The 15,918-nt window shown below is 40.9% G+C and overlaps 1 protein-coding gene across 1 annotated transcript in view; it reads left to right on the forward strand.

Annotated features, from left to right (window-relative positions):
- Positions 1 to 15,918, forward strand: part of SOS2 (SOS Ras/Rho guanine nucleotide exchange factor 2) — a 52,971-nt gene that overhangs the window by 15,289 nt on the left and 21,764 nt on the right. The window contains exons 3-8 of the mRNA XM_036384122.2: positions 1,392 to 1,523; positions 3,432 to 3,596; positions 4,302 to 4,505; positions 6,645 to 6,788; positions 11,558 to 11,668; positions 12,908 to 13,006. Coding sequence (XP_036240015.1) covers positions 1,392 to 1,523; positions 3,432 to 3,596; positions 4,302 to 4,505; positions 6,645 to 6,788; positions 11,558 to 11,668; positions 12,908 to 13,006 — 855 coding nt within the window. The remainder of the gene's footprint in view (positions 1 to 1,391; positions 1,524 to 3,431; positions 3,597 to 4,301; positions 4,506 to 6,644; positions 6,789 to 11,557; positions 11,669 to 12,907; positions 13,007 to 15,918) is intronic.

The raw sequence follows: 15,918 nt of genomic DNA on the forward strand, positions 1-15,918 counted from the left end.
ATATGTATATCTTTATGTTAATTTTAGATATTTTATAAATATTTTATATTTTTAAATATATATCTATGTCTGTATGTATGTATGTATGTATTGGCCCGATAATTGCCCAAAGGGTTTTAGATTTTTATTAGATGCCCTTTATTCAACATTAATTATTAATTTATGGGGATTTTTAATACTGATGCATGACGATTATTATATCACTAAATTAAAAGCAAAATTTAATAGTTCCTTAAGAGCTTAGTTCCTTAAGAGCTCTTGGGATTGGATCTGCTTCTTAGCTGTGTTTAGCTGTAAAGGGAAAACATGGGAGCTGTGATGTCTGAAGTTTATCCTCATAACAGCCTGGAGCTAATGGAACTGTTTGTCCAAGATGTTGTCCTTAAGTATTTGCCAGATCAATGTCTAAAAATCTCGAATTAAGAATGTTTTATAAATAGAAGCGGCCCTTCAGATTGTTCCTAAAGGAACCGAGGGAAGCAGTGTTGGAGCACAGGAGGTTTGTGTTAGGTTGGATGTTGGGAAGGAATTCCTGGCTGGGATGGAATTCCCAGAGCCTGGCACAGTGGGAGGTGTCCCTGGATGGGATTTTAGTCCCTTCCAACCCAAACCAGTCTGGAACTCCATGATTCTAAACTGCAGAATGGCTGAATGCCACCTTAGCTTCATTTTTGGGAGGATGTCCTGGTAGGATCCCAAGGAAGGGTCATTTGGGGGCTGCTGTCCAGGTGGGAATGTCACCCTGTGACACCCTGGGAGCTGGTCAGAAAACTGGGCATTAAATGGCCTCTGCAAAGGTTTAAAAGCTGCCTCTAAGAAAATCTGCTTCTCTCTGAGGTCTTGGGATATGTGCAAAAGTCTTTCCATCAAAGGGACACAAATATTTCAGCATTTTTTGCCAGCTCTTCCTTCAGCTTTTCATTCCTGCCATAAACTTGATCTGATGTAGGGCAAGTTACACTCTTTTCTCAAGTAGGAACAATATCAGTTTGGGGTTTTTTGGAGGCTGTAAACCATTCAGTACTTCCTGGTGGTGTTTGTATTCTGGGATCCTGGCTCACAGAATAGTCTGGGTTGGAAGGGATCTTAAAGACCATCCATGGCAGGAACATCTTCTACTGAAGTGGAGACTGAAACCTCCCTGCTGCTCTTGAAAAGATCACAGATTTGAAGGGATTTGAAGGATTCTTGGTGCTCAGGGAAGGGAGCTTGTTCAGGATTGCTGAAAGAGAGAAGCCAGGTTGGGTAAGGAGAGAACAATTAGGAGAACGTGTTGCAAACACTGAGGAGGAGGATAATTGCCTGTCCTGGAGGGGAAGTAATTTGCTGTGCTGTTTTCTTTAAACCTCCCTGGTGGCTGTGGTTGGGCTCAGAGCTGTGTGTGTTGGCAGGAGCGGGTTCAGAAGACGTTTCCCCACCCCATAGACAAATGGGCCATCGCTGATGCTCAGTCGGCCATCGAGAAACGGAAAAGAAGGAACCCCCTCCTGCTCCCTGTGGACAAAATCCATCCCTTACTGAAGGTACCTCCCACCTTTCCTGCCCCCCAGCACGACCTTTCATGGATTTCTTTAATTTGAATGAAATTGAAAAGTTTCTCTTCTTGGCAGAGGGAGTAAAGAATCACCCACCACAAAGCTGAATTTATTATAGTGTGTAGAGAAAGTAAATCCTTAAATTCATCATCAGTACACCAGTGTGTTAATCCATTACTCTACTTTGAAATAGGATTAGTTAGTTTTTAACATAAACAAAACTCAGATACCTTCCCCACTTCAGCAGGGCTGCTTGTGGAAGGGGTTAACAGCAGGCTTGTTAGCTAAAGGAGCAGAAGAAGCTGAGAAAGAAGAAGAAGCTGATAAAGAGCTCTCTTTAAAGTTGTAACTGAAGAGACTAAGAGAAGAAAGATAAAAGAACTTTGCAGCTGGATGAAGCATTTTTAGAAAGTTAGTTAAGTCACTATAACTTCCTACTAACAGTATTATGTTGATTTATTGTAGCCAATAGTAAAGATAGAAGAAGTATAAACAATTAGAAAAGTGTATAAAAGTCAGCCATGTTCAATAATAAAGTGTTGCCAACTGAGACTGCTTGTGGTCTCTGCTTTATGTTGTGACCACCTCGACAGCAACACTTTCATGGATTTCTTTAATTTGAATGAAATTGAAAAGTTTCTCTTCTTGGCAGAGGGAGTAAAGAATCACCCACCACAAAGCTGAATTTATTATAGTGTGTAGAGAAAGTAAATCCTTAAATTCATCATCAGTACACCAGTGTGTTAATCCATTACTCTACTTTGAAATAGGATTAGTTAGTTTTTAACATAAACAAAACTCAGATACCTTCCCTACTTCAGCAGGGCTGCTCTGATGCCTTTATTTGTTTCAAAATGCTGCAGAAGCCAAAATAGAAGAAGAGAGAACAGCAGATCCTGTTCCTTGTGTACTGTGAACCAAGATGTGTCAGTGTCCTTTCAGCCACTGCTGAATGTCACTGCTGCCTCAGGTTTAAAATCAAGAGATCTGCAGAGGTGTTTCCAGCTGTTGAGCATGAGCAGAAATTAAAGCACTTTTTCAGCTCTCCTTGCCGTGTTCACATACACAACATCTCACTTCCTGAGGGTTAATGAGAGGGGGAGGGATATCAAGAGAGGAAACAGCATTAAATAAGATTTTCCTAAACACCACTCGTGTTCCTTGGTGAAATCTGGTTTAGAAGTGTGAAAACAGGCCCAGAATGTGATTTTTAGAGGATGCACCAACACATCATGAGAACAAGTCTGCCTTATTCAAATGCACAGAGTCAGCTGCATTCACTGGCAGGTGAAAGGCTGCAGGGTGCAGGCTGTGCAGGCCATGGAGCACCTTCCCAGGGATCATGTGCTACTTTCATCCTGGCTTTTGTCTCTTCAGACTTCCATTATTAATGTTCCATTATTTTATGCAGTGCTGAGTGCTCAGTTGCTGTGGCAGGGGGTGGAGGAGATGATCTTTAAGGTCCCTTCCCACCCAAACCATTCCATGATTCCTTGAAAGTGAAACCTACTCTGTTCCCAAGGGTCCACACTGGGGTCAGAGTCCTGCAGGAAGCACAGACAGAGATGGAAGTTTAAGTACAGGAGTAATTCCACTGAAGTCTCTTCCTTAAATGAATTCTGTTTTCAGGACTGTCATTTTTAGAGGAGGGATTATTTCAAGTTCTGTAGCTTTTCCTCTCTTAAAACACTGCAAAATAACACAAGTATTTACAAGCATCTCCTTCCAGGCTGATGTTCCAATTTCCATTTGATGTCTCAGCCCTGGGTGTTCCATTACTGTAAATTATCACCACAGCCAAAATCCATTTCAGTAGAGAATTCAATGTGTTTATTGTCATTCTAGATGAATTTCTGGAATAAATTCCATTTGTTTTCTCTTGTTTTCACTTTGCAGGAGGTCCTGGGCTACAAGGTGGATTACCATGTCTCTCTCTATATTGTGGCTGTCTTGGAATACATCTCAGCTGACATTTTAAAGCTGGCTGGAAATTATGTTTTCAATATCCGGCACTTTGAGATCTCCCAGCAGGACATTAAAGTATCAATGTGTGCTGATAAGGTAAGAGCTTGGGATTAAAACAGTATTTAGAGGTGATTTGTTCCATTTTGTTTGATCTGGAAGGTGTGTTCAAGGGAGAATCAGAGGGAGAGCCTGCTTTTACTCAAAGGCAGAGCTTCTCTCCTCGTTCATGCCAAACCTGTCACAGCAAAAATTTAAGTCAAAGGCAAAGCTTCTCTCCTTGTTCATGGCAGATCTGTCACAGCAGAAATTTAAGTTGAGCCTGCATCAATTTTGGAACAGCAGGAGCCTTTACAAGCAGTAAAGTAAGGCCAGAAAATGATGTTGTCCTTCATTTCTCTGCTGTCACACCCTCCTGATGTCACTTTGTCATGGCAGCTCTCCTTCCTAACACAGAAAAGACCTTTAGTTTTCATGCCCATTAAAATGAGAAACATTTTTGTTCGCTTTTATCTTCAGCAGGAGGTTTTGTCCAAGGCTTATGCAAGATTCCTTGTTTTCCAAGTTGATTCTGCATGAATTGTAACTTGTTTTCTAGGTCGTGCTCACTTCCAAGGGGGAAAATGGCTTTGGCAGCTGCTGCAGCCTCCTGCTGCCAAAGTTGAAATATTACTCCCTTGTGAAAGTGAACACAGCAAGGATTGTATTAAAAACTCCAAGGATTTCTCTGAACACACTGAAATAGCTGAGCTGGAGCCACGTGTGAAGGCCTGGCTGGGTGTAATTTCTGGATTTCTTTGGCAGGTTTTGATGGATATGTTTGATCAGGATGAGATTGGGCTGGTTTCTCTGTGTGAGGATGAGCCCTCTTCTTCTGGAGAGCTCAACTACTACGACCTGGTGAGAAATGAGATTGCAGAAGAGAGGCAGTACCTGAGGGAGCTCAACCTGATCATCAAAGTATTTCGGGAAGCTTTTCTGTCCAACAGGAGACTCTTCACACCTCATGTGAGTCCTTCATTGACCAGCAGTGCTAATTGCTCCATTAGCAGCCAGAACTTACCCATTTTGCACTTACTGTGCTGGAGGTGAAATCAAATTTGATTTATTGGCTGTCAGTGAATAATGAGAGTTGTCTGTGTGTGAAATCCAATGGGGGAATTGCCATTAATGGCAATGGAGTTTAATGGACACAATTCCCTGTCAGACCCAGCAGCAGCTGGATTATTTTGGTCATTTAGGTAATAGGTTCACTTCTGCTTAAGACAAAAATTAAGTCATCTACCTGCATGTGCAGTGAATGCTTGAACTGACATTTACAGGCTCCCCTTTATCTGGAGAAATTCCAATTAAAGCAGCCCTTGGCTGTGGATTCTCTTAACTCTGAAGGGAACCTCTGCTTGAGAAATGATTGAAAGATTTGATTGAAATTGTCCTTGTGGCAAATTCTGTTCTCAGGAGGAGTAAGGAGGGATTGGTGAGTCCTTCCTGTGGGCAGGGAGAAGGGGACAGGCCAGCAGGACCTGAGCTGGCATTTGTAGGTGGTACCAGCAGGTTCAAAAGAGGCAGCAGGAGCCATCCCCATCCCAGCTGGGGGTGGAAGTCCTTAGGAGCTGATGGAATTGTGCAGATGTGAGGGTGGAATTCCAGTGAAGATGATGGGAGCAGAAGGGAGCCATGTTTTGGAGCTGAGGAATATTCTTTTGGGAATGGGAATGGGAAATTCCAGGATTTCATGTTCCCACAAGAGGGTGGGCACACTCTGGGCACTGCCTGGAGGTCAGTGGGAGGCTGGGGCACAGAAATTTCTGAGCAGGGAATTCAGAGGAGGAATCCAAGACACTGAATTGGGGAAGGAGCTCCCTCATTGAGCGTGGGGAATTGAAAATCCACAATTAGAATTTGGGAAGGAAGCTGCCAATTCCTGCTCCATTCGCAGCCCAGGAGCTGCTTTAGCTGCACCTGTGGTTTGGAGGATCTGAGCTTGGAGCTGCTGTAAATTCCTCCTGTAAATCACCTCCTTCTGAGCTTGGAGCTGCTGTAAATTCCCCCTGTAAATCACCTCCTTCTGAGCTTGGAGCTGCTGTAAATTCCTCCTGTAAATCACCTCCTTCTGAGCTTGGAGCTGCTGTAAATTCCTCCTGTAAATCACCTCCTTCTGAGCTTGGAGCTGCTGTGAATTCCTCCTGTAAATCACCTCCTTCTGAGCTTGGAGCTGCTGTAAATTCCTCCTGTAAATCACCTCCTTCTGAGCTTGGAGCTGCTGTGAATTCCCCCTGTAAATCACCTCCTTCCTGCTGTGTTTGGTGGGACAAGGAGGAGCAGAGGGAGCAGGAGGGGCCAGGAATGCTTTTCCAGCAGCTCCTGGGAAGGATGCTCTGGAAATTGGGCAAGGCTGGATGTGCTCAGGGAAGCCTGGAGGGCTGGGAACACCACAGAGCTTCACTTTTCCTGCTTTCTGTTGGCTCCTCTCTGTTGGAACCCTGGGAATTGCTGAGAATTTCAGCCTTTCTGTGCTGCCAGGCTCTGACCCCCAAGAGAACACTGCACTGACCTGAGGCCATGGAGAGGCTCCCAAAATGGAATGACAGAACTGAGATTGTGGGTGTGGGGTTTGGATAGAAGTGTGTGATATCACAGGGGGGAAAACTCAGAGTTTGGGGTTTTAGTATATAATAATAGATATAAGCAAGATGGAGGTTTTAGGGTGAGGCTGCTCCTTCTTCTCCACCTTCTTCTCCATGGGTTTGGGTGGTTTTGTGTAATTGGATAAAAAAGTCCCCATTGCGGCCATGGGTGGTTGGTTATTGGGTTAAAAGTGAAAATAATTGAGGTGTCATTTCTGAATTGGACAGTTTATCCTTAAAAGGCCTTGGAGAGAGAGAGATGGGCTCCATTTTTAGTTTGTTAGAGTGGAGTGCTGCAGAACTCAGGGTTTGTGAGGCTGTGACAGAGATAAGAACTGATAAACATCTGAGTCCCAACAAGAAATTCCATGTCATGTATTTAATCCCAACCCTGGCAAAAAAGAAGTTAAGACTCAACACCTCTCCATTTACCTCCTGGTTCAGACAAAACCCACTCCAATATTTACATGCTCCAGATAAATCATCCCAGGCAGGACTCAGCCCTGTTTTGTGTTTGCAGGACATTGATGTGATATTCAGCAACATTTCAGACATCCACGAGCTGACAGTGAAGCTTTTGGGCCTGATTGAGGACACTGTGGAAATGACAGATGAAAGCAGCCCTCACCCTCTGGCTGGCAGCTGCTTTGAGGACCTGGCAGAGGTTTGGTCTTTCATTTGGTTGGTTTAGGGGGGTTTTTTATGTTTGTTTTTATTAAATCACTCAGATTGGGTGTAGTGGTTTTGGTTCAGCAGTTTGAGATTTGGCCAATTTTGAGATTTCCTGGAGTGTGGAGGGTTCAGTGCTGCCCAATCCCCAGCACCCATTTCCTGCTGGGAGGGAGGACTGGGAGAAAGGCAAAGCTCAAAACCTTAACAGGGTCTAAAGAAAAACTTTATTAACAGTAACTAAAAGAAAGAGTAGTAAAAATCAGAACAAAACCTTCAGAACACTTTTCCTCCCCCACAAACTTTCCTTTCCCCCTGGCAATGCAAAGAAACAAAAGCAAAATTTCAGTCACTTTGCCACCTCTAGAACAAGCTTTTCTTCAGTTCCCTTTGGGAACTTTGCATCACTCCCCCAAATGTCTCCCCAGCAAAACCATGGGATTTCATTCCAAATTCCCATCTGGAATGGGAAATACCTTCAGGGGCTCCAGGAAGCAGCGATTTATGGTTCAGGATTGTAGCAAAAGTTGATACCCACTGAGCTCTAAAGTGGGTATTAAGGACAGAAATAGGGAAAAACAGTGCACTGGGATGGGGTGTGGCTCCTGCTGGAAGGTTATTCATTATTTTCTCAGTTTGTTTTGAATGGGCACTGAAATACTGGAAGGAAATTTTTTTAAATTCTCAAATACTCCATATTAAAATTATTCTATTAAATATTCTTAAATATTATTTTACTTTAATCTATTTTAATATATAATATAATAATAACATATAATAATATATAATATAACATAATATGACATAATATAGTATAATGTTATGTTATGTTATGTTATATTATATATTATTATATTATATATTCTTATATATTATTATATTATATATTTTAATAACTATTAATATTACCATTCTTAATTAATGATATATTACTATATAATACATTTACTGTATTTTAAATATATTTTATTTCATATTATCCTTAAATATTTCTACTCTGAAGTACAGAAGGGAGTGACAAAGCTGAAGAGGGCTAGAGCTCAGTTTAGTCAGAATTCCTGAAAATAGGTGCAGAATGACTCTGGAATTCAGCAGGGAGGTGCACAGGGAAAAAGGAGCATCTGAGAGGCAGGAGGACAGCTCAGCTTAGAATTAACCACACAGTTTTAATTGTCTGGGGGAAAACTCCTGGGTGTTAGGTAGGGCTGGAAGTTTTGCTGTCCTTGGATGTGAATTAAATGGAATCTGCTTCTCTTTGAGATGTGTATTAATCCCAGGTTTTGGTTCTAAAATGTGAGAGCAATCATATAAACACCTATTAGAGAGGAAATTAATTGTTCTGAGCTGACAGAGGATGTATCAGGTGAACCATGTGGTGAATGGCAAATTTTTGGGTTTATCCTAAAATTATGATGTTTATTTTAAAAATTAAACTTTTTATTTCTATTTATATATAATTTGTATATTTTAGATATTTTCTCTATTTATATAATTATATTAATTAAACTTTTTATTATATTAACTTTTAATTTTACTTTTATACATCTTCCATTTTTAAGATCTGAGGATTGCATGAGCACCCCAGCACCACCTGGAGAATGATTACATTTTTGTGGCTATAAAAAATAGTGATTTTTGGGCACAGGTGCCACTCATCTAGGAGTAGACCATAAAGATAAAGTTTTCTTGGCATTGCTTCAATAAATCACTCCTGTAGGAAAGTCCAGTTGACCAAATCTTAGCAGTTATTGAAGCATAATTGCTTTATAATGATAAGGAGAAGTGTTTGATCAATGGATTAAAGCAGTTATGATATTGAAACTATAAAAAACTCCTTAAATTTGAAATAGTGCAGCATTATCCTGGAAAAAAAAAATCTGATTTTATTGCAAAAGCTGCTCTGAGTCATCCAGTGCTTTAATGGAAACAAATCCTTTTCAGTGAGCGAAAATCTCATCTGATTTTTCATTCACTGAAAAACTTGAAGAGGAAATGAAATGCAGATTATTTTTCCATGCTTTTTATGAAGGTAATATATTTGAATTTATGAATTCAGTTAATATGGGGCAAGACCTGCTCAATGAGGGAGCTGTTGATCTGATCATGTCACAGGGTGAGATCATCTTTGTGTCAGTGTTTGCAAAAGGAATCATTAAAGAGACTTAGGAGAGTGAAGTGTTTATTTGCTCTGCTTATCTCCCTGCCAGCATTGTTCATCTAGTGTTTCCATTAAAAAGGTCCTTCAACTTCTTGGGAAGGATAATTAAAACCAAACAACCCTTGCAAGCTGGAATCTTCCCTGCTTTGTCTGGTTTTTTCTGCATCAGCTCCCTGGAAGGTTTAAAAACATAAATATTGTCGTGGTTTTGAGATAAGGAAGTGTGGCCGAAATAAAACATTGATTTTGTGTATGGGGAAAAGAAAACATTGATTTTGTGTATGGGGAAAATAAAACATTGATTTTGTGTATGGGGAAAAGCAAATATTTCTTGCTGCTGTGGAGGAAATTCAGAAACTGACACCCAGAAGTGGAGATGGATGCTTGAGAACAGGGCAGAGGGTTTCTGAAGGGATCTTCACAGGGCAGCTGATGAAACAAGGGGATTGTCAGTAGGTTGTAAATTTATTTTCTGGTGTTTGTGTTTCCATGAGAGGAGTTTTAAGTATCCACAAAGGAATAAAGGTGGGAAGCAGTGCCCACAGCAAGGGGTGAAATGGGCAAACCCCACTCCAGGGCCACATCCTGCACTGAGAACATTTACAGGGACATCAGGGCGATGCTTCCACAGAATCCCAGCATGGTTTGGGTTGGAAGGGACCTTAAATCCCACCCAGTGCCACCCCTACCATGGCAGGGACACCTCCCACTGTCCCAGGTGCTCCAAACCCCAGTGTCCAGCCTGGCCTTGGGCACTGCCAGGGATCCAGGGGCAGCCACAGCTGCTCTGGGCATTCCTGCCCAGCCCCTCCCCACCATCCCAGGGAAGAATTCCCAATATCCCATCTATCCCTGCCCTCCTTCAGCCAAAAGCCATCTCTTTCAATATTCCAGAATTCCATATTTCAGCCACTTTTGCAGCATTGCAAGCATAAAACCCTTTTTAAATAATTAATCTCTTTAGGAAGATCCCTAATGCAGTTCATTTTAATCTCATGTTCATAAAACAAAGCCAAAACATAAAAACACTGATTGAAGTCTAAGTGGAAGAAACTAAAAGCACTTGTAAATGCAGTAAAAATAGAAAATAATTGCAGAAGAGAGCACAGAGTCAGGGAATACTGGCCTGGCTCCTGCAGTGGGTTTGCACTGTGGATTCCATGTGACTTGAGACTTCACCAATGTTCAAACAAGCCTTTTGTGGGGGGCATTCCCAAATCCAGAGCCTGGCAAGCACTGGGGTGAAAAGAGGGATGTGCTGAGCCCAGCAGTGACTCAGGAGTGAATCAGTCCCTGCAGGGATTGGGATCAGCCTGACAGGCCCTGGCACAGCCCAGCTGGGAGCCAGGCATGATCCCTGCAGCCAGGAATGATCCCTGCAACCAGACATGATCCCTGCAGCCAGACATGATCCCTGCAGCCAGACATGATCCCTGCAGCCAGACATGATCCCTGCAGCCAGACATGATCCCTGCAACCAGACATGATCCCTGCAGCCAGACATGATCCCTGCAGCCAGACATGATCCCTGCAGCCAGACATGATCCCTGCAGCCAGGCATGATCCCTGCAGCCAGACATGATCCCTGCAGCCAGGAATGATCCCTGCAGCCAGGAATGATCCCTGCAGCCAGAAATGATTCCTACAACTAGAAATTATTCCTGCAGGGATTCCTACAACCAGAAATTATTCCTGAGCAGCCAGAAATTATTCCTGTAGAGATTTCTACAACCAGAAATTATTCTTGTACAGCCAGAAATTATTCCTGTGGGATCCCTGTGCAGCCAGAAGTGATTCCTGCAGGGATTTCTGTACAGTCAGAAATTATTCCTGTGGGATTCCTGCAATCAGAAATGATTCCTGTGGGATCTCTGTGCAGCCAGAAATTATTCCTGCAGGGATTCCTGTACAACCAGGAACGATTCCTGTGGGATTCCTACAGCCAGAAATGATCCCTGCAACCAGAATTGACTCCTGCAGGGATTCCTGCAACCAGAAATGATTCCTACAACCAGAAATGATTCCTGCAGGGATTCCTGTACAACTAGGAATGATTCCTGTGGGATTCCTGCAGCCAGAAATGATCCCTGCAAGCAGAAGTGATCCCTGTGCCTGCAGGTTTCTTTCCCTCCCATCCTGCTCTAGCTGCTCCTGTGGAGTCACAGCTGCATACTCCAAACCATAATTTTTGCATCCAAACCCTTGATGGCACTTGAGGACTTTCCCCTGGGACTGGTTGCTCTGTCCCAGGTGAGACATTTTCCCTGGAAAAGTGTCCCAAGTTTGCACATTGTCCATCCTTATGGACAGAGGGGAAGTAAAATTGCCATTCCATGTGAAAAGCAAAAACTTCTCTTGGTTCCCACTGCTTCAGTACAACAACCTTTGTGTTGGCCATAAAGATGGGGAGGTTGAGGAATTCCAAGAAAATTGTGGGCATTGAAAAGCTGGAAGTGAAATAAGATTGTGGTTTATTCAATATTTATTTTGCAAAATCAATATTTTCTTGAAAAGTTCCATCAGCTTATTCAAGGAAATTATTGTAGCAGCTGGGACAGAAATAGTTTGGATCCTTCACCTCTGTGTGTAATTCTGTTTTTATTTAGGAGCAAGCCTTTGATCCATATGAAACCTTGTCCCAGGATATTCTCTCTCCACAATTTCATGAGCATTTTAACAACTTAATGGCCAAACCTGCTGTGGCTCTCCACTTCCAGGTGAGTGCACATGAGAAATACTGAATGGCTCTAATTCTCACATTTCAAAGGTTGGAATTCTGTCAGTAATTCTTTGCTTCAACTAAGGAAGAAATCCTCAAGGTCCTTCCCTTCCTTGGGATATTTTGGGGATATTTTGACTTTGGGATATTTTGACTTTGCCTCTTGCTGTAAAAACAGGGCACAGCTCTGACCCATCCATGGGTGTTTTGCAGGTTTTTTTCTCCTCACACCCTGTATGAGAACAGAGGGTGAATTCTCACACTGCCACTTTTATTTTACATTTTAAAGCCAACCACAGGCACACAAACACCATTTTCTTTTCATTTTCTTCTGTGCATATCCCGCCCTGAGGCTGTGACTGGTTCTTTTTCTGGAATAATTCTGCAGTAATTCCTTAGTCATTGCTGGCCAGCAGGATAATCTGTAATTCTTTTATTGGTTTATTGCTTCTTTTTGCCTTTTCATTCCTAGTGTAGCAGATTTATTAATTAAAAATATTAGAAAATATTTTAATAAATATCAAAATTATTAAAAATGCTGCTCAGGCTGGCTTGGTTTTCAGAAATGCCCTTAGAGAAGCTGCTGAGCAAGTGATGGGGAACTGGTGCTCCCAGTTAAACCCAGTTAAGCCCAGTTTAGGGGTACTGGGGCATCTCTGCAGGATGAGATCCCTCTGAGCCTTTCCTCAGGGGGTGTTTCCTCTGCAGCTCCTTGCTGAGCTGGATCATCTCACTCTCCCATATTCCTCAATATTAAATTCAATATTCCTTCAATATGAAGGAAATTCCTATTCAGTATTTCTTCAATATTAAGGAAGGCTCTTTGCTCCCTGCCCCCCTAAATGTAAAGCTCAAAGCTGGAATTGAATTCTTTTGTTCCAGATTCAATTGATATTTAAGTCAGGTGGTGAATCTGGCCTCCTTTCTGTCCCTGAGGTAATTCCGTTTCTCCTCAGATGGAAGGTGGCAGGAATTTCACCACTGGTTGGAAAAATCTCATCTTACAGCCTGAATTACTGCCTTAGTACCTCCTGGGAATGGAAAATATTTATCATTTTTGAAGTGATAAACCTGTGATTCTCAGTTTCTGAGAGTGATACTGGTTTCTTCAGTACCCAGTGAGGCCTCCATATTTCTGTGGGGGCTCCCATTATGTGCAATATATTGAACAGAAGGGGAGCACAGTGAATATTCTGAATATTTCAGTGTAAATAATGCTGGTTCTTTTCCTTTGCAGTCCACAGCTGAAGGATTTAAGGAGGCTGTCCAGTATGTCCTGCCTCGCCTCATGCTGATCCCAGTCTATCACTGCTTGCACTACTTTGAGTTGCTGCAGGTAATTGGAGCCACACTCTCATTTCTGACTGAAAAGAGTTATTAATGTAGAGAATCTGAGCTTTTAAATAGCTGGTTATATTCTACTTAATCCCTCAGAAAATTAAAATTATTTGACACTGTTCCTTAGTTTCTGAAAAGTAAAAAACATACTAAAAAAACCTTTAAAAGCATCTGTTGCTCTCATATGAACATTTAAACTACATTTTATTAAACAAATCTTTATTGAACTTGAGTTCTAATATAGTTGAAAAAAATTTAAAATCCTTTAAATTTTAATTTCATTAAAGTTTAATTTAATTTAAATTTTAATTTCAAATTTTAAAAATTTAAATCTAAAAATTGAATACACAAATCTAATTTCTTCTTTCTATGAGTTCTGAATTTTTTGTCCATTCAGAAGCTAAGCAAGATTCAGTCAGAATTCTCAGTCTCAGGTCACACTCCAGCTGCAGCTCTGTTTATTTTTATTATTTCAGAATAATCCATTCTTAATATTCAACCACTTCTCCTGATTCCTAACTGGAATTAGCTGAGGATAATGTAAAAAAGGTTCTGTTTGCCCCATTGTGGGGGGAAAGTTTGTAATGCTTTGAGGGTAAATGAATTATTAACTAACAGGGATGAACTTCAATTAAATGGGTTAAACAGCCTGTGGCTATAGCTGACATTTGGAAACAGCAGCAGAAATTACTCTGGGAGGTTCTCAGTGTAAAATCTGATGCTGCACAGGTGACTTACAGGGATTTCCTTTGTGTTTTAAAGGATTTACTTCTATGAAGGAGGAAAACAGAATTTATCTATAATCCAACCTGAATATTTCTAGGAGTTGTGTTAATACCAGGTCTGTCATCAAGATTTAGCACAAACTCCTTTTTTTTTTTTATTTCACTTCATTTCACTCTTGCTTTCCTCATTTCTGCTGTGATTTTTTGCATATCCTGATTTAAATAAGTAAAAACAAGGGATGATATTTTTTTACCTGTCCCCAGTGAATGGATTGCCAACATTTTGCAGAAAAGTTGAAATTCCACAATGGTTTGGGTTGGAAGGGACCTTAAAAATCATCTGGTTCCAACCCCTACCATGGGCTGGGACAGCTTCCAGTACACCTAAATATGTGTGATTTCAGTACATTTTCAACTATTAAGCATTTCTAGTGATAGTTTAGAAAACAGTTCAGAAAAACTAAAAAAACCTCAAACAATCTCAATTTTCTACAACTTCCTGACAGGAGGGTGGGGGACAGGAGGGTCAAGCTCTGCCAGGGGAGGTTGAAATTGGATATCAGGGAAATTTTCTTCTTCAGAAGAGTCTCTTTCAAAATAATGGAACTTCCTTTTCCATGATCATCACCTGTGTGGGATAATTCTCTGGAAATCCTGGAAATCTTCCAGGTTGTAAAGCCAGAATTGGGGCAGGGACCTGCCTGGTGCTGAAGGTGAGGCTGATTAATGCCCCATTGTGTCTGAGAGCTGGGAAAATGCATCAGGAGGAAATTTAAGGATGAAATTTCAGGATGAAATCACGTGCTGCCACAGCTCTGGGGGATTCTGAACCTGGAGCTGGTTTTACAAGTGTAAAATATCTTGTGTTTTTCCCCTTTTTAGGGAAACATTACCATAGGTGCCCTTTAGAGCAGAGTTTTTCTCCTATTTTTGATAAATACAGCCCGGCAAAATAATTTTGTCGTGTTTTTATTTCTTTTAAAGGATCATACAGCATGAAAGATGATCATTTTAGCAGTGCAAACATTTAAATTTGACCTTTATCTCAGTGTATGAGATTTCTGAGTAGAATCTGATATTTGGCTGTCTCACAACCTTGTGAGCACAGGACAGAAATCTGAAATATCACCCTGGAGAAATGGTCAACCCACAGTATTTTGTTGTGTTCCCATTAGTTACAAGTTTCAAATTTGCATTTCATGTTGTACTTTGAAAAAATCCTGAATTTACAAAAGGGATTTTTAGAAATCAGAGTGGTTTTGGGGATAAAAATAGTATTCATTCAACAATTATAATATATTATTGTAATAATTATAAATATTAGTATAAATATTGAATGAATATATAATTATAATAAATATAGTAATAAATAATATTAGAATTATATGTATTATATTATATTATTATCTGTTAAAATAATTACATAACACTATATTATATGTTATATTAATACAATATATAGCATTAAAAACTGGTGGTGTTGCTTCTCTGTTGCCATTGCATTTGCCTCTAGGAATTATGACTGAAGAAGACCAAAATGAAAGCAAAAAAGCAACAAAACACCCATATTTTCACAGTTTCACTAGGGAGAGAAGCTCAGATTGAGACTTTTACTCCTTGAGAAAGTTACCAAAACCCCTTCTGAATTGGCAGGTGAATAAAATAATGATTTCCAGAAACACAGGCCTCAACATTTGCTTTTTTTGCCAAACAGCTAAACTGATATGAATAAAAATAAAATGTGAAATGCCTGGAAATTCTTTCAAACCATAGAACTTTTCCTCCTTGGTGGAAAAACCTTCAGGATCTGCATCAGAGCCTCCTCTTTGCCTGAGCAAAGGGCTCAAAGTCCTGGATGAATCCTTCCTTCCACAGGCACAGGATTATCCCTGACTGCTGCTCCTGACTCATCCAGCAACATCTGAAATTATCCCTCAATTGCTTCTCCCACCTTCAGGATTCTGCATTTCACACCTTTCCCATGCTCTTTGCATTTCCATGGCTGGCAGCAAGGAAAAATAGGATTTCCAGAGGTAGACATCTGGTTTTTCCCTTCCCTGTACTGTTCCTCAGCTTCCCAGAAATTCTGAGCCACAAAACTCTTCCTTCCTTGAATATGGAGTTGTTTGGGCATGGAAAACTAAAAATTCAGTAATTTAAACAACACAGGAGTGGTCAAATCCTG

This window comes from Molothrus ater, chromosome 6 (assembly GCF_012460135.2).
Source record: "Molothrus ater isolate BHLD 08-10-18 breed brown headed cowbird chromosome 6, BPBGC_Mater_1.1, whole genome shotgun sequence".
NCBI lineage: Eukaryota > Metazoa > Chordata > Aves > Passeriformes > Icteridae > Molothrus > Molothrus ater.